This window comes from Mchenga conophoros, linkage group LG7 (genome assembly GCF_057382185.1).
Source record: "Mchenga conophoros isolate Kocher_MC1m ecotype Shallow Benthic linkage group LG7, M_conophoros_male_GT1.1, whole genome shotgun sequence".
Classification (NCBI taxonomy): Eukaryota; Metazoa; Chordata; class Actinopteri; order Cichliformes; family Cichlidae; genus Mchenga; species Mchenga conophoros.
Genome location: NC_140532.1, coordinates 25,823,799 through 25,847,596, shown reverse-complemented (window position 1 = coordinate 25,847,596; position 23,798 = coordinate 25,823,799). Strand labels below are relative to the sequence as shown.

Genomic DNA, 23,798 nt, shown 5'->3' with positions numbered 1-23,798 from the left:
TGTGGAGAAAGCATTTATTCAGTAACATTATTTCTGAAGACTGCAGAAATTTAAATGGAGCAGTTCAGTAATAAGTGAGGGCTTATAGAAACACTGTACTCTTATATGTACTCTTACAGAAACATTACCTGTTTTTTTAAAGGGCTTTGTGTTTGATCACAGCTCAGGACTAGGGCTGGGTATCGTCACTGATTTCTAGAATCGATTCAATTCCGATTCACAAGGTCCCGAATCGATTCGATCCATGATTCGATCCAGTTCAATTCGATTCGATTTGAATTGGGGAAATTTTGCCTCAGAGAGTCAGAAATATTATAATTCAGATCATACATCAGTACATTTCCATATTTTTATATCTATAAAAAGAAAGCTGAGACTTTATCAAAGGTGTGAGCGTCACAGCAGATGCCTTTGTGTCAAAGTAGCTGAAGATAAAACACAGAAAAACATGAAGGCGACTTTCTTGGCCTGGGATTTTATAAAAATATTCTGCAGTACATCAAAAACGAAAGAAAACCATTAATCAACATATGAACATTACCTGATGCTGCTGAAGTGAAGCAGAGCAAAGTTACAGAGGTTTGATTAGAGACACAGCTAAGCGTTTTGCAATTTTGCATAATTTTAAAAAGTTTAAATTTGTTCAGAAGCCTGTTGAACAGCAGAAATGAGGCTTTGTTTTTGGAAGTAAGTAAAAGGAAAAATAACAGTGTCTGACAGCGCTGTAAACAACGGTAGACTTGTGCATAGTAGGCAAGCGAATAATGCAGAAAACAGATTTTTAGACGGGAAACTGTTCTTGAAGTACACTGAGTGGGATTTTATCGTGGTGGAAGCAAAACAGCAAAAGTCAGAGGGAATTCATGACGATGTTTATGTGAAGCGCAGTTTGGAGCTTCTTTTGCTGCTGGTTCGGTCAATATTGTTTGGAGAGAGATCAAACTAACAGCTTTACAATCAGCGCAAAAAGGGCGTAAACACAAAGCGCGGACCGAAACATCAGAATCAGCGAGCTGTCGGCTTTCAGCCCCGACTGTCCGTGCCGTCGGGTGAGAAAGGCGACATCTCACTGATTCTGATCCGTCAGCGCTTTGTTTTTACGTCTTTGTGCAGAATCCGTGTTCCTGCTCTCATTTACTGTTTTAGCTGTTTGGTGGTTGTTGAAATCTTGTGAGGTTTCACCTGAGATTCTGGCATTTCTCAGGTGAAATTTATTTCGGCCAAAATAAATTTATATTAAAAAATCGATTCAGGATTTTAATGAATCGATATCACGTTATCCAAGCCAGAATCGATTTTAATTGATAAATCGATAATCAAAACCTACCCTACTTGGGACCACACTGAAGTGACTATGTGGAAATTTGCTGCACAAAAAAGACAATATCATATTCAAACCATACTCCAAAGATATGTATTTTTTTCTTTTATTAATGTGATATTTCATTTTGTAAAAAACAACAACCCCAAAACAAAACAAAACAATAAAAACTAAAAATTGAATGTTGCATGAATTTCATGGAAAATGCTTTTTAATGAAATCTTTATTTATACTAAATTATAATTTGGTTACAGTTTCTTAAAAGGACCGTTTGGAGAAAGGGAACTGACTACTATATAAATTTACTTCAAATTCAATTGAGTTTTATTTGTGTGGCATCAAATTACAACAGTGGTTGCCTCAAGGCACTGTATATTGTAAGGTAGAAACCTACAATAATATAAATACAATCTTAAAATCTTTCTTTGAAAGGTTAGTGGCCAATTAGGGGTTGCAGAGGGGCTCCAGCCTATCCCAGCTGCTAGAGGATAAGAAGTGGGGTATACTGTGGACAGGTCACCAGTGTGTCAAAGGGCCAACAGACATGAAGTCTATTTCAATGTAAATTTCTTTAAAAAAAATAATTATATACTTTTCTATAATTAACTACAATTTTTGACAGAAAGAGAAAAAAAACAGTTGTGACTGACTATATTTAAAACATCTAGGTACTGCACTAACTGTTACTAATGTCTGTACCACAGAAGGAAATGCTGGTGGAGCTAAAACAACTGCATATTTACGTGAAAACATTTCTGCACAACCACGGGTAAAATTCGCTCCTCTGGCTTTGAAAGTTAAACTGTGCGGAGGAGAATTACAAAAGTATCTGTAAACAAATTGAATTACGGTACAAACTCTCGTGACATCAGAAATGTACCAACCATGTCTTGTTTCAGATTTTGTAAACAGTGACAAAAAGTAGTTTACAACTGATCTCAGATTCAGTAAAAATACCAGTGAGTTCATTAAAAATGCTGAGGTTTTTGCCAGTGGCTAATACTGTTCATTCAAATATAGAAAATCTTTTAACAGTTAATAGATAGAGAGCAGGTTCATTCGGTGAGTCAGTAAACATAAGCGTGTTCAAGAGTTTGGGGTGTTTTAAAAACAAACAAACAAAAAACTATCTGCTGATCCCATCAGATGAAGCTCAGTCTCAGGGTCTGTGTCCACAGGAGCCAAACATTCCTTTCACTGCAGCCATTCCAGCCCTGCCGTACATCGGGTTGTTTTAGACAATTCAGGGCGTTTGGTGTAACACCTCTCATAATGGAACAAACTGTAACTAACTACTTAATATATAGAATGTTCATTTTATATATAATTGTATGTCCTTTGAATTATCTCAGATATTTTAGAAACAAGTTTTTGCTAAGCTTTTGAATTGAATGTTTGTTTGGGTTTAAAATTGGGGAGACAAGGTGTCTCACTCAGGTGTAGCTCCACTCTTAGACACTGTAGGAGAGAGTGCTTGTCAATAATCTATCATATCATCGCATCGTACTTCCCCTCTCAAGCGTCGAGTGCTGGAAAGCAGGGTCAACCCTTGCGTGCAAAATCATAGCTATGGATTGGTACAATGGCAATGTTGATTATTGACCTCAGTAGTTTGTCCCCACAGCAGAGTAGGTGGCAGAGGTGGATGCTTCCCTGCGGGTGGTATTGAATGGCGACAGCTCAAGCTCGGTGGTGGTGCACTCATTGTCAATGTTGCTAGTGGCAGTGGTGGGGGAGTGGGGCGGGCCACATTCGTCGCAGCAGCAGCAACAGCAGTCCAAGAAGGCTCTGGCAAATGGCTGGCATAGACAAAACAGCAAAACGGGCGTCACAGCCGATTTGCAAAAGAGCATCATCTGACTGACAAGGTGCAGAATGTCCAGGGCTCTCCTGGGAATGGTGGCCGCCATATACACATTAATGATGTTGCAGATGTTCTCTGGAATGATGCAGAACCCATAGAGGATGGCCAAAGCTACCACGGCACAGTTCATCTGGCTTTCCAGCTGAAGCTGCTTCTTGCCCCCACGGACACAGGCCCACTCGGCGTTGCGGATCTTGCGGGCAGTCGCTAGTGAGCTGCAGATGGTGAACAGCGTTGGCAGGCAGAAAAAGCAGCCAAAGTACCACCAGAGGCGTGCACTGTTGTAGGTGAGCCCCAAGACATAGAGTGTGTCCGGGAGGTCTGTTGAGATGCGAACTACACAACGTTCACATGGTGTCACATCAGGTGGCTCGTCGTCCTCAGTGACCAGCTGTCTGATCAGCAGCTCAGGCAACGCCAGCAGCAAAGCGCCCACCCAGATGACCGCCAGCTTTGCAGTGGTAGATGCCCAGTTCTCGATCATCTCATAATAGATCTGCACGTTGGTGGCTGCCCGGAAACGATCAATGCACAGAGCACACAGTGTGAAGGTTGTGATCCCAAGAGAAACCACCTGGGAGAAAGGCTAGAATCAGGTTAAAAGTTAAAAGTACAATTTCATAACTGTAACAATTATGTGAAGTAAAGTAAAAATAAAAAGTACTTTAGACCAGAATTTGCCTCTAACAATGTTAGCATTAAATTCAAATAAATCTAAAAAAAAATTAACCATGATAATATATCAGAAATGTGTCTTAAAAAATTGTATATATATTTTTTGTATGCATAAATTGTGTGTATTTTTTATGTATAGATGGACAGTTTGCATCATTTTCACATTTGTACTAAATACAATATTCCATAGTCACATTTTTTAGTTACACTCAAATTAGATAATTAGTTTTGAAACAGTTTCAGCTAACCAGACTATTTATGAGTTCTTGGTGCTAATGAAGCCTCCAAACACTTGTTTTTATACTCCAATGTTTTCAGCTTTTATACAGGAAGCCTGGCTACAGAACCTGAACACAGAACTGTCAGCAGAGTTTTGGGAAAAAGCAATTTATACATTTATTTGACCACTTTGTATTGTGGGCGTGTGTCAAGGGCAAGAGGCAGGATGGATAATCAGAAACTGTGTGTCTTACCTGTTGGCTGGTGCGAGTGGTATCCCAAATTGCTCATTCTTAACTTGTAACAAACGTGACACAAGAGCAGTCAATCATTAGTCTCCGCCTCTCCCCCATGATATACACCCACAATGCAAAATCAGGGTCAAAACTGTCATATTGAAAAAAAATTAGATATAATCAATTTAGACTTTAAAAAAGGTCTTCATAAAAAAACTAATTTTATGTTGGCCTGTTCCAAACTGGATAAATCAATTAAAGATCTAAAATCAGACTCGGCAGAGTTTTTAGGTGTGTCACACCCACTGTTGCAATGTTTTTATTTACAGTGTTCACTTTGATCAGGCTGTTCACTTTTCAGCTTTTCAGTTATCTAGCTTTTGGCAGGACCTCCTGATAAAGGATTGGCTGATTGGCTGATCAGCTCCAGCTGCCCTGCCAGCCTCTCTGGCGCCATCCCTCCTCTGCAGTGGAGCCGCATACCACACCTCGCTACATTAGGTGACAATAAGGCGAGGTGATGACGTCAATAAACTCATGTAGGTCACTGCCTCAGACAAAAAGCTTCCACTGCTAAGAAGCTTAAACACAATAAATAAGACCTTTTGTCTCCAGATGTCACATTAAAACCCTTTCAGTTGTCACAAGCTGCAGACATGATAACTTGCTATGGGAATTTAGGTAAGCACCAATTGAACAACAACTGTCAGTGTCTCAAAGGCAAAGGTATGATGTCTTTTGTAATAGAGTCAGTAGAAGAGATGATATTCAGATAAAAAATGTTTTTTTAAATAAAATAAAATAAAAATTAAATGAATACATTTGTGAGAATAAATGCTTTTAAAAGTGAGTCAGTCCCTGAAGAGTCATGGTATAAAGGTCCAACTTTAAAGCAGAAATATTTTTTTATAAAAAACAGTTTGACTGAAAGGAATTTTTTCCCTCTGTATCATGGGTACATTTCATTTATTACCCATCTGGATACTGGTTTTAGGGGTATCCAGAAACAGGCAGCTGTAGCTGATGAGTGTCAGCTAAACCTCATCTCTTTTATGTACAGCCTATTGTCCCTAACCTTTCTTATGAATTCATTAATATGTAGGGAAACAGAAGAAGTTATGAAAAGGTTCTGATTGCCCCAGGGTTTTGGACCTGGGGTTTTCTGTTATAGTCTTTGAATTTTTGTCATTATTTAACGTTCTGTTGGCTCTCAATTTGATCCATGTTGTTTTTTTTTGTTTGCCACAATATGAAGCATCGTAGACCACGGGTCGTGGTTCGATCCGTAGTTCTTTCAGTCCTCATGTTAAACTATCCTTGTAGAATATGTAGCAAAAAGTGCTCCTTTGAATGGATAGATAAAGCATATTGTAGCGCTTTGAGTACTCAGGTGGAGTAGCAAAGTGCAGCCTATTTACCGTTTAGTTCTTTGTGTCAGTTTCTGGTTATTTCCATGTGTACCCCTTCCTATTTATTGTTTTGTACAGTTTATATCTTTTTTAAGCCTGGATTATACTCTGTTGCGGACACAGGGACCTCACACCCCAACAACCGAGTAGATATTACTGTTAAGCAGGTTTTAAGCCTGGATTATACTCATTTATTGGAGACCTGATGTTCACATAGTTAATGCATTGGACAACTCATGAGGTCACAAAAAGAGGCAGGCATGCAGACCCCCACACTAACTGTCTGATCACAAAATTTACGTCACAGGATCACAGAAAGTATAGACTCCTCCATCATGAACCGCTATGTCAAGTCTTTGTGTTTGAGGCTGCCATCTGTTTAGTCACTTTCTATTTTTACTTTAGCAGTCTTTTGTCATCTGTGCTTCGTCGTCTAGTTTTAGCAGTGGTTCTCCACCTGCCCCCTACTTGCCTCAATCATTGTCTCTTATATTTATTGTCTCAGTCTCTCTTTGTCCTTTGTTCCACTTGTTGTGTTTTCCATAGCATTTCCCAATTTAGTAATTATTCCTTCTGACTCCTGGGTGTTGGCTTTTGCTTTGAACCGTCTATCGCACATTCATTAAAAAGGCTCACTTTAGTAACCTTCATCTCTTGCTTACAGCATTTGGGTCAGCAAAACTACAACCAGTTTCCAGGCAGGAAATGACAGTCTTGTGTACTTGGTATTGAGTTTTACTTCTCCTGTCTCGTTGATATTAATTTGTTCCGTTCTGTGTTCCTTGCTGTCCCAGTCTCATCTGCATTTATTCTTGTGACTTCTCATCTTCATCTGTGTAGTTCTCCTGTTCTCCTCCATGTAAGTTAAGCCTTGTTGCCCATGTAGTTGTGTTTTCCTATTTTACTATGGTAACCATTGCTCTCTGTGGCTCATGTTGTTTGCTTCCTCTGCCTTGTTATGTCTATAGCTTCCACCCGTGTGTCCAGCCTGTTGCCTCTCCTCTTGATATCCAGTGTGTACTTATTATCTCTGTCTTCTGCTGTCCTTTGTCATTGTCCTACCATAGTTGTGTGCTCCTTGCTACATGTTTTCACTATTATGTACCTGTAGTTTTCCCTAGAATGTATATTCCTGGCTCCACTTGATTTAGTATTTTGTCTTTGGATGAAACTCCAGCACTAAAGCTGTTCTTGAGTTCACGTGTGGCCTCCATAACATGCAGTGGCACATATGTAGAGTAATTTTTTAATGTGATATTATATTCGATTGAGCATGTTGGGTTTGACCAGAAATGTAATTTTATTTCTCCTGAAATTATGCAGTGGGTTAAGATGAAACTCTACACACACAGTGTGGGTTTCCAAGAGGAACATTTCATGTCAACTATCATATATACGATGTTTAGTACATTTTTAACATGACATTATTACATCCCTTTAAGTTTTTCAATTTGAGCAGAGTTGACCTTTAATTTTGAAATAAAATTTAGCACAGATGTAGAGTAGATGAGCCTGTGGAGAAATGTATTGAAAGTTTCATGTCAACTATGAAGAGCCACTTTTGATTAATGTTTTGAACACGTGTTGAAGTTGAGAATAATGTTCTTTTAACATGTCAGGAATTATGCACCTGGCTGAGAAGGAACTCTGTACAGATATATTGTGGATGCAGGTCACATTTCAAGAAATCATGAATGAAAAAGCTCATTACCAGCAAAATTGAAAAGAAGATAAAATGAAACTTGGGGATTAGGGGGAAAAGGTCCTGGACCTGGTCCTGGAATAAAAACTGATATATGGACTGACTCACTTTTGAAGCCAGTCTCAGGTAGTCATTGGAGGATTTATTGTGTATTGAGGAGGAGAACGAAGGAGAGCGCTTTGTGTAGATGCGCAAAACAATTTAGAGGTTCACTTGACCGCGATGGTCTCACCTGTAAGATGAACTCGGCTACAATTATATCTGCTGCACCATGAGGGACTACCAAACCATCACTACCCCACCACCCTGCCTCTCACCTCCAGATAGGGGATAATCCTGCATGAGAACTCTCCCAGCAGCCATTTCTTGGTGAGCTCATGAAACACCACAAGCGGCAAGCAGAAGAAGATGATGACGAAATCCCAGAGCGCGAGGCTGGCTAGCAACGAGTTGGAGATGCTCCTCATGTAGTAGTTGTGACATACAATACACATGATCGACACGTTCCCAATGATGCCCACTGTAAAGATGAGGGCGGCGGTTATCAGTACAGCGTAGGCTCCGTACGACTCCGCGGTTACCGGGTAGAATGGATTCTTTACCTGCTTGCGTCTGGTTCGCGTGTTCACCGGAACGAGCCGCGTGGTGTCGGGAAAGTCCGGGAGAGAGTACTCGTCCTCATAGTCACTTGTATTGAGTCTGAAGGGGGGGTCGGCTTCTAGCTCCTGCGCCATGGCCACAGGTAGCGGTTCGCTGTGCGTCGCCCTGCCGGATACGGCAACCCGCCTTTGCCTTCGTGTGCGTCCACTCATCCTGCGCGTGCAGTTGTGTCCATGCTGGGTTTGTTTAGACACTTCATTGCTCGGCTCATCTTTATCATTTTCTTTCGTGCCTAAAACTAAAACTTCTGGTAAAAATGACCGAGTTCCACTTTGGGCATCACCTTCACGCAGAGAGCGCCTGGTGATCTTTTTCTCTGGCAGCTCAGACGACGAGGAGTTTAGAGGAACCAGCCATGAGGCTTCTGCACTCGTACTGCGTGTCCCCCCACGGTCCTCCTGGCTGACTGTGCGCCATCTCCGGCTGTGCACATTCCTTTCAACGGTGGCGGATTTATTATAAGGACTAAACGTCGTCTTTGTTTTGTCCCAGTGAAGTTGACAAACGACGGCCTCGCTGCACAGCCACAAACACAGGAGACTCAGGGCTGCACACATCCTCATGGCTCTGGCTAAACCGCAAAATGAAACCGTGTGATCGATTGATCCATCTCTGGGTTTTGATAGTTTTTAAACTCAAATCTGCCGCCAAACCGTCAACTTTCTTTCATTTTTGTGTACACAGAGCTTCCTCGAAGTCTTTGGCCGTTTAAGAGTGCTGCACCTTTCACGTTCGGGTGCGTCCCAGTGCGTCTCCAGTCCGGAGGCATCACCGGTGAGAAAAAAAAATCTAATCGGAAAAGTTTTTAAACTGGGCTGAAAACTGTGAACTAAATAAGTAAATCCTCAGCGTCAGGAATTGGGTGTTGGGATGGAGAATTCCTGAGTAGGTCCACAGTACGTTTCTGCACGCGTGGCAGGTCCGGAGCGCCCGGGGACCGGAGTGGAGCACCGACGAATGCGAGACACGACCAAGCTCGATGTGACAGAGCGTCTAAGAAGAGGAGGAGGGAGGGGGACTAGGGCCGGGGGTGGTGGTTGTTATCGTCTCTTTAACCTGCTATTGAATCCCACCGGATACTACATTAAACCGTCCAATATTCTAAACGTGCTTTGGTACCGATGTGTATCGTCAGAAAAATGATGTTTATGGTTGCTCCAGAATTTGGAAACATGTTTATTTCATTTATATTTTTGTACTTAAGAGTTCATGTGAAAGGTTTTCAGGCACTAAAGGGGAGCATACGAAAAACAACAACAACACATATAAGTTGAAACTTCCTTTAAAAGAAATGTGTTGTTGTTGTTTTACTCTTGTGTGCCATCAGATAGAAAATTTGGGTATTAAATAGTGCACTAGTACTGACCTGTACTATTCAAACTTAAACAGGATTTAAAGGTGCACATGATGCAGACATGAATTGAGCCTAGTGTAAAGGAGAGTGTGTGGTCCTCCTTGGGCTCTCGTGCTCTGAGGGGCCTCGGGATGTCTGGGGCCCGGATCTCCTCCATGCCTGCTTCATGTCCTGGGGGCAGGGCTATGGCTCCACACACCTACTATTAGACACTTAGGTGGAGAAACCTTATAAATACCACACACACACACACACACACACACACAGGTGTACAAACAGGTACTCACAGACACGTCTTGGTTGGCTGCTGCCTCTAAACATATCGTGCTAATGTGCTGCTCAGTAAGATTCAGTATTTATTATTTACTGTTATTTATGCTTATGTTGGTTGTTACTGTGGTTTCCCTGCTGTGTTTTCGTTTTGCTTGTTTGTTTTTTTAGCAGGTGGTGAAGCAGATTTTCAGTGTCTTTTCTCTCTCTATCCCTCTTCTCCATTTTTCTTTCCCTCTCTTTCTGTTAACTCTCTTCCCAACTTCTCTTTTCTTCTTATTTCTCTTTCCCACCCCCGTTCTGATTGTAATAACTTAAAATAAAAAATAAAGATTAAAAAAAACTATGACAATCAAGTGGGCCAGTATAGCAATAGGTCCACTTGGAAAAGTAAATCTGTTTGGCATTTTTCTTGGGCTTTAAACAATAATTCGGATTGCTACATGCAGACAGGAGAGGCAATAAACAACAACAACAAAACACAAAAAACCCCAAAACCCCCCTAAAACCTCCACAACAGTGTAAGAGACTGATAGAGGAACTGTTTTCTGTATAACTTTACGTCATTACTGCTGAAAGGGCGTCTATCCTACAATAATAGGGTATCCTTAGAGTTTTTGTTAAATAAACAATGCCACAGTGGCATGGCATGTTTTGTTGTTCATTTAAAGTGGTATTTACCTCATTTTAAGACCTGCAAAGGACCATATTATTTTTGATTATGTCTTGATAGTTTAAACCTTGCAAATGAAAGAGTGTACTTTCTTTTTTTAAAACCACGATTGCAAGTGTTAAGGGCATTCACACTTAATGCTTAATTGGGGGACGAGATCACATCACGAATATACTCAGTAGACCAGCAGACGGTGCTGCAAACCCACAGATAAATGCTGAAAGGTGTTTGGAGGAATGGAGAGTGAGACTGCATCCATAAAGAGCAAATATTGCTGCTCAGCGTTTTAGGACACTAGAATGTGATGCCATACATTATTCCAAAGATAAATTAAAAGCTTAACCTGCAAATACATTTCATGTTAGCATTTGTTAAAATGGCAACAATAAATATAGACTTAACAGTCAGTTGCTGCTTGGAAACCTTTTCATGGCACATTTACTTCAGATTTATGTGCTATGGTTCTCCCTCTCTCTGAATGTATGTACGTACGTATGTAGAGAATTATAGCATTTTGACTGACAAATGACTTTTTTTTGGCGAATAACAGATAGATTTAAGAAATATACAGTAAACCATCCTAATACATTGATACTAGGTATGTCATTTCTTTCCTGTTTGTATGATATAAAAACCAGGAGCAAAGTGTTGTCTTTGTCCTGTGCAGAGCAATTAGCAAAAGAAAAATATCTCCTGAAAAAAGATTTTGTAAAAAACGATTTTGACAATCCAGCTCCAGACAGAATTCTCAGATTTGGAAGGATGCGTTCAGAGCAATCGTGGAGTTAAAGTTGCCACAAGATATAATAAGTATGCAGGGAGAAATATTAATGTGGTAACCATGATCTCATAACATTAGACATCCTAGCTTCAAGCATTTGGTAAAAGTGGGAAACACACTGAGTTCAGGTCATGGAGTGGTGTCATGGAATTCAGGATAAGAATCTTCAGGAAAGACTGAGGCCAAATTTGAACAGTCTTTAGCCCTGCATGAAAAATCTAAGCCCCTTCATTCAGTTAAAATGTGTAAGAGTACTCTGGACCTCAGTGTGGGGCAAAGGTTCATATTCAAATCGGGCAACTCTAAGCACATACCCAAGATAACAAAGGAATAGCTTCAGGATGGCACAGATTTGGACAGACTCAGAACCCGATTTAAAATCTCTGGAGAGATCTGAAAATCTATCCAACCTTATGGGAGAAACTGGCCATAGTCAAAAAGACTTGAACCTTGTAATTGCTGCCAAAAGTACTTAAACTATTGAGCAAAGGCTGTGAATACTCACGTAATAAATGTGCAAGAATTACAAGCAAACCTTTTTCATGCTGTCATCATTGTGTATAAAATGTTGAACTGAAAAATGAATTTACTCCATTTTTGAAATAAGGGTGTAAAAGTCACAAAATGTGGAACAAGTGAAATGCTGTGAATACTTACTGGATACACTGTAATTAAAAAAAAAAAAATCACCTTTTATTTTGAAAAGTCATCAAAAGTTTACCCAGGCAGCACAGGAAATGGCAAGAAAATGCAGTTGGTATTTTATTCAGTTTTTAACTTTATTTACACAATAAATAGAAATGTAAAGAAATAAAGCAACAACAGACAGAATCAGAATCCTCTGATCAGAATTTTATCTGAATCTTTCCCACAGGTGGTGCAGATGGTGTCAGATCATTCAGATGAGGGTTTCACAACAGTCGTGTGACAGACCTGATAGCAGGTCTTAGTCTGTCCATCGTCGTCCTCTGCTTGATATGCCATCAAACATAAATCAAGCCATGGGTGCTGACCTGAGGACGAACAGGCAGACATGACAAAGCATCCAGCAACACAAACCTGCGGCTGACATTAAGCCTGCTGCTGCTTCTGGTTTTGCAAAGCTGCAGGAAGTTTTTTTTTGTATATTGTTATATATAGATATATATATTGTTCACATACTGTTTTGTGCAATGTTTTGTTTCCCCAAATCTCTACCACAGAGCTGTAAAGTTAGACATATTAAAAAGCCAAATTAATGCCTTTGAAGCTTTCAGTATGTCATGTCTGATTCTATGTTTTGGTCCAGTTCATTACACAATTTAGATCTAAAGTTATTATGTTTCCGTAACTAAAACTGAAGAATTATTCTAATGATTTGACCATGCACACTGTATGAAAGATGGACATGAGTCATGTCACATTTTTATGAGTGTTTTCCAATTTCCATCTTTCTGTTTTCAAACTGGACTTCCAAAAAGCATGAAAGAAGCAACTGCAATGAAAAACACAGAAGCTTTTTTTTCTGACGTCAGAGATCCAGGTAGCTGAGAGGCACTGGAGATTTCTATACAGCCAGACCTTTTTTTTAATATGACCAGAGGAGCTGGGACCTATTGGCCTTTTTAAAAAAAAACATGCAGGTTTAAGGCACACATCCTCAACTTTTCTGACCAAGAAGCTATGTCAATTTTTTATGTACTGTGTATGGGTTTGACAGACATACCCACGTTGCCACCTGGTGGACAGAGAGAGTCCATGATTTGGCAGATGCTGTTCTGAGCTTCCTGATTGGCTGAAGCATCCTCTGCAGACACACCAAAGAATGATTCCTGGTGAAAAAGAGAGTAAAACTCACAACTAGCATTTACATCTACAAAGCTCACAGACATTATAAACAAAAGTTACTTTCAGTTATCCTCTTATTTATATCTTGCTGTAAGAAGCAAATTAATGTTTCTACTTTACCCACATTCTTGGTTAGACAAGAGCTTTTAAAAATTCAGAATTTGATTTGTTGACATCCAAAACACCAAAATATATGAATTTTGGACCCGACTTCTTTAGGGCAAAAAACTCAATCAGCGCAAAATTTTACAAGACAACAGTGAAATATATAATAAATCCAGATGTTCTCCCTTTGTCTAATCCCATCTGACACCAAACAACAGGAATGTGAAACTCACAGCGTGTCTCCACAGGAAGACATCCAGCGTGTCGGTGGCATCCTGCAGCTCCAGTTTCATTAGCAGGATGAACTGCAGCGGCTGAATGCCGAGAGCTGCAGGCCAAATAAGCAGAAACATCGCCTGATTTATTTCAGAAGTTCAAATTGACCTGGATAGAGATCAACCAGGAATTTCTACAACTCAGTGAGGAAACTTAAGTGAGAAAAAGACACAAACACAGGAATAGTGCGGTTTCTAATATAATAACTTTTGAATCTGTTCTTGATGCATTCAAGGTCAACACCTAATTAAAGTTATGATATCCTAAAAAACAGGGCTGCACCCTAATGTCAATTTAAAAAAAATTATTATTGAGACCAAAAAATGCATAAGAAATTTCCCAAAGATGCCATTTTTAAATGTCTTGTTTTGTCTAACCAACACTCTAAACACAAAGATACTCAAATGTGCCAATGTCCACAGAGGAAAAAGTGCAGCCTGAGAAGTCTTAGCTGACATTTGACAATCGACGAGTTTGTTTTGCCACAATAGTCACATTAATGTCTCCACATTATTCACTTCGTTCTTTGTTGCGCTGCTTGGAACTTGGAAGTTGAAATATGATTTTGGCTTCAGTTATGAAAAAGTTGTAAAAAAAACACAAGATAGTCGGGAGAAAAAATGATTACTTTTTCATATTCATTTTTACTACAAAGCCCGCTTTCATCTCACGTTTTAAAATAAAGCCCTTCCCACAAAAACCAAACCCACAGGTCCCTACGAACATGAAGCATTGGCAATTTTGTGTTATCTGTTTGTTTTAATTGCTTTCAGCTCTTCTCCACCACCAGTATTTACTCCAACAGTCTGATGATTCAAACAAATCTCTGTCTCACCTTCAGCGATAATTTTCTCATCTATCATCTCAACTCCTTCCCAACTCTGCTCCCTCACTGCAGCCTTGGAACACCGCTTACAGCTGGAACACACACACACACACACACACACACACACACACACACACACACACACACACACTACAATGACGACATGTTCAAGAACTAACACGACTGTTTGAATCAGAATTTGAAGGTCAAAAAACATTTTTATATAAAAGCTTCTGAACTGCCAATCTGTTTAAGGACAGTAACTTATGAATAAGAAAAATGACAAGGCAACAACAGCAGACACACAAAACCAAACATACTGTCTCACTGTGGAAATTCATCTTGTGGTGACATAATGGATTAATAAAAGCATCATCTGTTCTGTATTTTTGTTATGAATGAGTTACTCCTAAGAATTCTCTTAAAATATTTAATTATATAAAAATAAAGAGATAAAAATGACAGAAAATAACAGCCTGTGACAGCCTCTCAATATCCATTATTTAAGTGGGCGGGGTCAAGAAAATTCAAACACACTCTTTAAAATGACTACGCTCGCTTGTATTTGAGTCATTATAAAGGGTGTGTTTTATTTATTTGTTATTTGTCTTCGTTACAATCTTTAAATTGCATGTGCGTATAACCATTTAATATATAAATTTGAAAAACATTTAAAGTATAAATAATAATCAGTGGCTGTCAATATTGATGGAATCGTTACGACTGATCAAGCTCCTGCTTAGCTCTACCAGCGCTCTATCAGTGTGTGAGATTTATCTCTGACCCGTAATATCTTTTCCTGCCTCTGAACAGAAAAGGTGCAGATAGGTCGAACAGAGACAGGTGACCTCCTGATGCCCTTACGGGGATGATGTTCTGGTAGCTGGCCATGAGCTGGCACATTTCCTCCAGTGTTGAACCTGTAAGATACCAAGATATCGGAGTTTTTGTGGATTTGATGATGGAAGGATTCCTAGACCAGTCTTGATATTTCTTTTGATATGTTTTTAGCTTTTATGCTTTCTAATAATTGCGGATTGTTACCCATGAGCAAGATGACATCCTTGGTTTTGCCCTCAAACATAAGCTGAGTGAGCAGGTAAACAGTTAGAGCTCGGTTTGAGGGACCTGGGGCGTGTCTTGGGAGGCTGACCTGTCCAGAGAGCACCCATGGTGGGGGACTGCAGGGTCCACAGTCCTTTGATGCCTCAGAGAAGATACTTTCCAACAGCTCATCATCTGGGACATCCTGCCTGAGATCATCATCATTTTAAACTTATATATCAACACCATCTGAGATCAAATCAAAATCTACTAGTGCTGTCAGCGATAATCTTGTTAAAATGATGAATGAACGCCATAACTGCATTAACGCGGAAAATCTCTGATAACGAGTTACCGCGGATCGCCCTTGCGTGGGGCTGGACGGCGTCAAAGCGTTAGCGCGGTTAGCTCATTAATGCGTTAGCGCCATCCAGCGGGGCGATCTGCGGTAACTCGTTAACGGAGATTTGCAGTTATGGCATTAATGTCATTTTAATGAGATTAACACTGACAGCACTAAAATCTACACATTACCACATGAAGCAACAACACAGCGTATGTGCCTACATTGATTTACACTTGCTGCAGTAAAGCTTGAGTGCCTCATGCAGTCTGTGGGGTTCATAGGCCTTCAGCTGGGCCCTGACATGGTGAACTCGACCCAGGCCACTCCGCTTAACTTCAGATAGTGTCACCTTCTGCATGTCATGGCCACAGCTTCTCTCTGAACACAAACACCAACCCACAGAGGAAAAATGTTCATCATTAAACACTTGGTAGTAAATAGTAAATAGAATGGATAACAATTATTAAAATGGTAAATAAATATAAAACCACATTAGAAATTATACACAGATGTCATTTTTAAAATAAATTAAGGATTTACTTTAAAAAAAGTCGTTTTTATTTAGACAGGATTGGTCCTAATTTACTGCTTTATATTCATTATAATACATTACCTGCACTTCCAAATCAAACCAATTAGCAATTACCAATGCAGTGCCGAATTTCATACCTGTACTGCAATCCAGTGTTTCACCATCTACAACACAGAACAAATCGAAGCATCAAAGACGGAACGAAACACAAGAAGGCAAATAAATAAGCATTAAGTTGGACAGGCTTAAATTTAGCACACAACAGCAAGCTCGCTATCCTGAATTAAACATCTCCTTGGTACTGTACAACAGTTTGTAAAGCAATATCTGAAGAACTACATAGAAGTAAATTCAACACTACAGTTTTAGTTATAAATTTCTTTAGCTGTTCAGTACAGATAAAAGGTAAACACTATACAAGCATTACACAAACAGAAGCTTTCAAAGGACAAAAGTAAATTAATTTGGGTTTTAAAACTAAACTAACTGTACTTTATAAAAAAAAACTATACCACTGTTACTATGTCATGAATTCAATTATTATTCCTATTTTCCTGTAATGTTTCGAAGTCTGTTAAGGTAAAACATGAAGTTCAAATACAGCATATTTGTTTTTCGCAATCACAATAAAAACAAAACTATGATATCTTCCATCTTTTTTAACAAAGGTATAAACAAAATTGTGGATTTGGAATTTACAGTTTTTGGAATGTTATACACATAATATTACTGCATGAGCGATTATATAAGTGTCCTGTAAAATCAGACTTGTTTGAAATCTATTTAAGTTTAATCAGTAGGAGCAGCAGTGACCATAGTTAGTATGGAAGTGCGACATCTAGAGCTCATTCGTACCAAGAGACTCTGGTGGAGTTTTCCAGACCTCCAAGAGATCTGAGTCATTGAGTTCAGAGAGTGCTTCTTCATCATTTTCTTGGAAAGCTTCAATAACTCTATAGACAGAAATAAAAAGAAAAGAAATGTATTTATTGATGCAATCAAAAACAAAGATGACAAAAAAATACTACACACTTAGCAAATAAAACCAGGAACATGAATCAAATACTACAATAAAATTATAGTTTACAGACAAAAACAAGAGCATCCATAATACAGGGTTGATTCTTAACCAAGATCAAGTCTTGGTGGCGATAATACTCCGTTATGGACAGCTGTGTACACCATGGAGTAGGCTTCCCTAAAACGTTTTTTTCAAGACACTTTTTCTCAAAAAAAGTGTCTAAAGTAGATCTTACTTACTCAACTGGTATAGTTACTAGTAAAACAGTGTGGGAGCACAGTTGTGTGTTACTGATAAATGCATTTTTCTTTATATTGTCCAGTGCTGCTGTGACAAAAGGACCCCACTCACACAGACTTGTAATGCACGTAAATGTTTGTTTACAAAAGCTTTACAATTTCAGTTCATACAGCTTGCAAGCTGTCTCTTCCTGCTTCGCTCCCCACAATGCTCTCACGCCATGTCCCGGCAAACTACCCAAACAGTCACAATAAGATGATGGAGGTCAGTTTTAGTCAGTCATCACCTGACACCACACCCTGAACCCACTGCTCCACCCCTCTGCTGCAGCCGAGGAACAAACCACATTTTTCTCTCATCTCTCACCGTACCTCTTCAGCTCCTGCACGTCAGGGCTGTTATCAGGAAGAATCCCGATCCCTCTGCCATATGACGTCCCTCCGTGCAGATGAAAAGCCAGGTGATCTACCTGTAATTGGCTTCTGGTAAGACCAGGCACTGTACTGGATCCTGCAATTGCTCGCAGGTTGTAGATCCTCAGGAAGACTCCAGGCTGATGGGACCCCCCCCCCAAAAAAATAGTCAGAAAAGACAAAACTTTTTAGTATTGAAATGTTATAAAAACAAAAAAACAAACAAACACCAAACAAAACATGTTTTCAACTAGTAACCTGCAAGAGAGATGAAGACATCAGCACAAAAATGCCAAGTCAAGACATGTGGAACATTAATCACAGGAAGAAAATAGTTATAGAGCCTCGTCTAACTCTGAGAGCTGTCGTCCCAGCAGCGTAACAACACCTGGATGCTTTGTGTTGTTTTTGAAAAACTTCAACGTCCTTCAAAACTTTAATACCGTGTACACAAGGAATGTTAATAATATGAATACAAAGTGCACACATGTCAGTGTTCATATAGTCGAATCCTGCATACATCCCAAATGTAATAATCTGGGTCAGATAATAGATTCAAACTGAGGACCTTATTGCCTTGAGGCATCAGTGCTAACCACAGCACGACCATAATGCCCTATCCTGAAATTCTTCCACATTTTTTTCCAGATTGGTGAATCTGTGGCCATTTTACTTCTGAAAAAGCACTTTTCTGTCTTTCTAAGACACAGTTGTTTATATCCAAACGTGTTTATTGACCCGTTGTCAATTAAGCTACTTAGCTGCAAAATGTTCCTCCAGCTATATTTTTTTTAATACCAGTTACTTATCAGCAGATGGCAATGTTGCACCAAACCTACAGTCAGTGGTGGTGACAGTGATTCAGAGACTGGTCATTGGATTTGGGGGGTTTGTCATTTTGTTTTTTCTCCTCTCTCAGCTGTGATGATCCTGTAGCCAAAAGCAATCAAAAAACACTTCAGTAATCAAGTGTCCGAGCGACTCACTGACGCTTTGAGAGCTAGACACATACATATGGCCAAAGGCTAATTAAAGTCCTGAATCCTTGACACCAACACAAAGATCTGGTTATGGCTTGGACCCAGTTGTTCTTAGACATGTGAGTGTGACAACTAATCACTACGAAGTTGTTCTAAGCTTTGATTAAGAATTTAAGAATTGCAATGAGAACGGCTTCTTCTGGGATGACAACATATATGGATGTCTTACAATCTTTCTTTAATGTTTTCATTCTATTTTAATTCTCCTTATTATATTATCCCTCTGTTCAGCACTTTGGCCGACACTTGATGTCTTTTAAATGTGCTATATAAATAAAGATGACTTGAGTTGACTTGACAATGCAAAGCATTGCAATGTGCAGGATAATGCTACCGCAGGCACTGTAGCCACAAAGCTATGAAGATAATGTAAACCTAATTCATTACACTGTAAATAAAAATTTAGTAACAATTAATCAATACTAATGACGAATAAGCAAAAATTCCCCGAAGACCTATGATGTAAACAAACAGGAAGTAAAAGCAAGAAACATTTAGGAAAATGTGTAGGAAAGTATAGAACAACAAAAAACAAGATGATACAAATATGAAAGATATGAAAGCCACAGACTACGAAAATGAATGGCTAAACAGACAATTATGACAATGGGTGGGAGTAGGAAACTTGTACTTTAAGATCATCTTTAAAAAATGCAGCCAATGCATTTTTTAAAATAAACAACAGGAGATGTGTCACTCCTGTAACATCTGTAACACCCAGCAGTCGCCTCGTTGTTCTGACACACACAACAAATCTATTGACTACACTACACACCAACTACACTGAAAAAAAGGCCATGTTGGATTTACTTGATTTAGGGCTGCTCGATTATGGCAAAAATGATAATCACGATTATTTTCACTGAAATTGAGATCTCGATTATTTGACAATATTTATTTAACCCTTTAAGACCTACCATAGAACCAAGTCCGCCAGAGCTTATATTTTTTTTTTTACATGCTGTAGTGCCATTTGTGGGAGCATTTCAAGTTGCTATACAACTGTTATAGCCCATCCATCCATCCATTCACTTCTGCTTATCCTTTTCAGGGTCGCGGGGGGCGCTGGAGCCTATCCCAGCTGTCATAGGGCGAAAGGCGGGGTACACCCTGGACAGGTCGCCAGTCTGTCGCAGGGCTAACACACAGGGACAGACAACCATTCACACTCACATTCACACCTAGTGGCAATTTGGATTATCCAATTAACCTATCCCCACAAGCTGCATGTCTTTGGACGGTGGGAGGAAGCCGGAGTACCCGGAGAGAACCCACGCAAACACGGGGAGAACATGCAAACTCCACACAGAAAGACCCCGGCCTGATGTTGGAATTGAACTCAGGACCTTCTTGTTGTGAGGCAACAGTGCTAACCACCGTGCCACCGTGCTGCCCGTGCTGTTATAGCCCATATTTTAATAATATGTATGCATTAAGTCCATAGTAACTACATTAATTGCAAAAAAGTGCAATAAACTACAAAAAAAATTGAAAATCGTTTTTGGTTTTTTTACATATATTTCTATTTGGAGAAATTTAAGAGGTTTATCCCTCAAAACTTTAAATACAAAAAAGTTGCAAAAAATAGTTTACAATAACAGGAAACTTATTTTGAGTGTCTTCATAGTTTTATTTTGGAGATACAGCAATTTTTATATACTGCAGGAAAAACAAAAAACAATCCTATGATGCAAATTTGCAAAGAAAACAACAGGTGCATCAAAATAAACTATTTTAAGCAGCACAATTCAAGTTCTAAGCATCACAGAAACTATTCAGAAAAGTATAGAGTCAAACATGACTTATAAAAACACCAGTATAGGCTTTTAAGGAGTACAAGTAAAAAACTACATTTTCCGCGAAAATGACGTCACTTCCGGTTTCGGGCAGGAAATGGCGGACATGCGATAGTTCGTGTTGTTTCATATGCAAAAAAAATTATTGCGCTAGCTTACGCGGTTCCGGTTCTACAGGGATTTAAAAATAGTTAGGCAAAACGGAGCGTGCTGCTCTGACCGGCTTTAAAGGGTTAACAATAACAATGTATTGAATAATGACTTTAAAAAATAATATAAAATAGTGTGCAAAAACTGATAACAGTGCAAATGTTTGCAATATAAGAAATAAATGAAAAATGTAAACATCTATGTTTAGTGAACTTTGCAGTGTTGCTCTGTGGTGCAGCTACGACACCGTAGCAAAGTTTACACACTATGTCTACTTGATGTCTGACTCTGCGATCCCATAATGTTTCCACACCACTGAAGTTTTTTTTTACCTCTCTTTTCAACCAGCGGCAGTCACTCTCCTCTCCAAACAACTTCTGCTTAGCTTTCCGAGCTTCCCTCGGGTCCTCTTAATTTGTTGTGACGCGTGTTCGAAATGCAGAGAGGTGCGCTCAATTTGCCACACGGAGCAGCGCGAGAGTAAAGCACGAGGGAGGGGCTAATAATCGGCTCAGTCATTTTTAATGATCGTTGAAAGCCCAGATCGTAATCGTGATTAAAATTCGATTAATTGAACAGCCCTAACCTGATTCAGTAGTGGACATTGGCTGCACACAAATTGTTTGCTTTGGCAGAAACTTAAACAACTGAGTTAAATCAGCACAACCTTTTCATATTCAGTAAACCTGTACATTTTGTGTTCATAAAACGCGATTGAAACATGTTCAGATGGAGTAAGTTGAGCTCTTGGAATGTTTTAATCCTTCACAATTTTGTCATTTTATTTCAACACTATTCAATAACTTTTACACCAATACTACTTGGTCACTTAAATACTACATGTTGTCTTCATTTTACATAATGTTCAACAAAGTCTAGATCCTGGTTACCATAAAAATTGAATGGGTCTACAACAACTACCATCCTCCTATCTTTATCCTGGTTGCAGGGGGGCTGGGAAATAACCCTGAAGTGATAGGTTACGAGGCAGGGTACACCCTGAACAGCTCACCAGTCTATCACATAGAAACAAACAACCATTTACACTTACATTCACGGGTCATTTAGAATCACCAGTTAACTGCATGACTTTTAACTGTGGGAGGAAACCAGAATACCCAGAGAGATACCACTGCAAACTAGCCAGAATGTGGATTTGAACCCAGGACCTTCTTACTGTGAAGCAACAGCACTAACCACCATGCCAACAATGTAGGAAATTCAGGAAAGCTATGATTTCCTGTATTTGATGCAGAATTTTTTTGTTTTTGTCCAGGTTAAGGGCGACCGTGGCTCAGGGGGTTGGGAATCGCATCTGCAACCGGAAGGTCGCCGGTTCGATCCCCGGGCTCTCTGTCCTGGTCGTTGTGTCCTTGGGCAAGACACTTTACCCTACCGCCTACTGGTGTTGGCCGATGGCGCGATATGGCAGCCTCGCTTCTGTCAGTCTGCCCCAGGGCAGCTGTGGCTACAACCGTAGCTGCCTCCACCAGTGTATGAATGTGAGAGTGAATGAATAGTGGCATTGTAAAGCGCTTTGGGTGCCTTGAAAAGCGCTATATAAATCCAATCCATTATTATTATAATCCACAACAAAAAGCAATAGCATGCACGTAGTGTGTGTGTGTGTAGTTGTCTGCCTCTTATAACTCCAGTGATTTTCCTGCAGTTTGAAATCTTGTGCGATCTTGTGAATTTCATGAGTTCAGCAACTAACCACTCTCACTAGATTGTATCATGTCATCTCAACAAGAACAAATTAAGTTGTTGAATTTCGTACAGATCCTTCATGACTTAATTACGTTCATAGAAACATGAAATTATTGTGTTCAAATTACAAGTTAGACTTTTTTAATGTAACAACCACCCAATTTACTTTTTCAGTATACCAAAAAAAGTAGAGGTGGCTGCTTGACTTGACTGAGATGGATGCCTTCCTGAAACCCCGATCCAAAGAGCGCGAGTCTGAAACCCGTGCAGTGTCGCAGGATTTAACATTGATATATTATTGACTTACTTCACTTGAACATGATATGAACAATTTAATCTAGCCTCTTTGCATATCATGTAGTTTCTACACTATATAGTTAAACTTAACTTTAAAGCATGAGGCAATTGTGTTAAATACACACAAGATGCTTGCGTAAATCCAAGAGCTGGCCAATCCCTTTTTTTCAGTGTACACAAGACAACACACTAACTTTAGACTCCAAACACGTTAAACGTCGCAAATCTCTCACATCTCAAAACACTCCTAAAACTTCCTAAACAACTAAATGCCATGTTGCCATATCACTTTTTGATTGGTCGACATGGTAAATATTTCCACCAATAGGAAAAGGTGGGGTTTTTTTTGGTTTTGTTTTTGCTCACAGGCCGAGAGTGCTTTCGAGCAGTTTCCTTATAAAATGCCGTTTTAAACGTTTCTTTCTGCAGTAAATATAAACAATAATAGTATTCAGAAAAAAACAAACATTGCAATACTTTTTATCATAACTCTGGTTTTACGTGGCCTATCAACACAATTCAAAAACTGGTATAAAGTCCACACTTTTTCCGTCGATGTTGCATTAACTGGCATTAACTCAGCCAGTTAATGCGAGACAAATCTAACTGCTCATTAAAGATTTCTGGTTTGATCAGAAAATAAAATATTGGTCCATACACCTGAAAGTCCCAAAAACATCTTGTGAATTCTGTCTACGGATGTATCTCTGTATTTCCGTGGTGCTGATGCTGTGCTGAGCGGAAAGCTCCTGAAGCATTTGAAGTGTCGGAAAGTGGAAAGCTAACAACTTCCCTCTCACCAGTAGGCCAAGTTATTTTTAGCCAATTACAAGTTGAATCTGGTACTTGGGGTTGTTAGTTAAGATACCGTCATTAAGAAGAGGCATAACTAATGTGTCTATGCGAAATAATTTGCGATGTGCGCTGCTGGCGCGGCCAATTATTTTTTAATGCACCTTCTCAGATTAATTCACTGCGTGTCGTGCCCAGGGCTGGACTGGGACTAAAAAA

At 39.5% G+C, this 23,798-nt stretch overlaps 2 protein-coding genes across 7 annotated transcripts in view; both read right to left on the bottom strand.

The window, feature by feature from the left end:
* Positions 1-9,052, bottom strand: gpr37a (G protein-coupled receptor 37a). Its single transcript, XM_085283115.1, has 2 exons — positions 7,744-9,052; positions 1-3,759 (listed from the first exon to the last, which is right to left on the bottom strand). Exons 1-2 carry the CDS (start codon positions 8,647-8,649, stop codon positions 2,926-2,928), a joined length of 1,740 nt encoding a protein of 579 aa, XP_085139241.1. The 5' UTR covers positions 8,650-9,052; the 3' UTR covers positions 1-2,925.
* A 2,789-nt stretch (positions 9,053-11,841) lies between these two features.
* The window catches only part of pot1 (protection of telomeres 1 homolog), a 59,496-nt gene continuing 47,539 nt past the window's right edge, over positions 11,842-23,798 (bottom strand). For 2 of the 6 annotated variants that reach the window (XM_085283109.1, XM_085283110.1), the window contains exons 11-20: positions 17,753-17,934; positions 16,976-17,073; positions 16,258-16,284; positions 15,810-15,966; positions 15,243-15,451; positions 14,983-15,118; positions 14,208-14,290; positions 13,330-13,424; positions 12,870-12,975; positions 11,843-12,177 (exon numbers count right to left, since the gene is read on the bottom strand). In XM_085283109.1, the coding sequence (XP_085139235.1) occupies positions 12,059-12,177; positions 12,870-12,975; positions 13,330-13,424; positions 14,208-14,290; positions 14,983-15,118; positions 15,243-15,451; positions 15,810-15,966; positions 16,258-16,284; positions 16,976-17,073; positions 17,753-17,934 (1,212 nt within the window). In that variant the 3' untranslated portion in view covers positions 11,843-12,058. Of the gene's footprint in view, positions 12,178-12,869; positions 12,976-13,329; positions 13,425-14,207; positions 14,291-14,982; positions 15,119-15,242; positions 15,452-15,809; positions 15,967-16,257; positions 16,285-16,975; positions 17,074-17,752; positions 17,935-23,798 lie in introns of those variants that run through there. The other 4 variants (XM_085283111.1, XM_085283112.1, XM_085283114.1 and 1 more) reach the window with 4 other exon arrangements.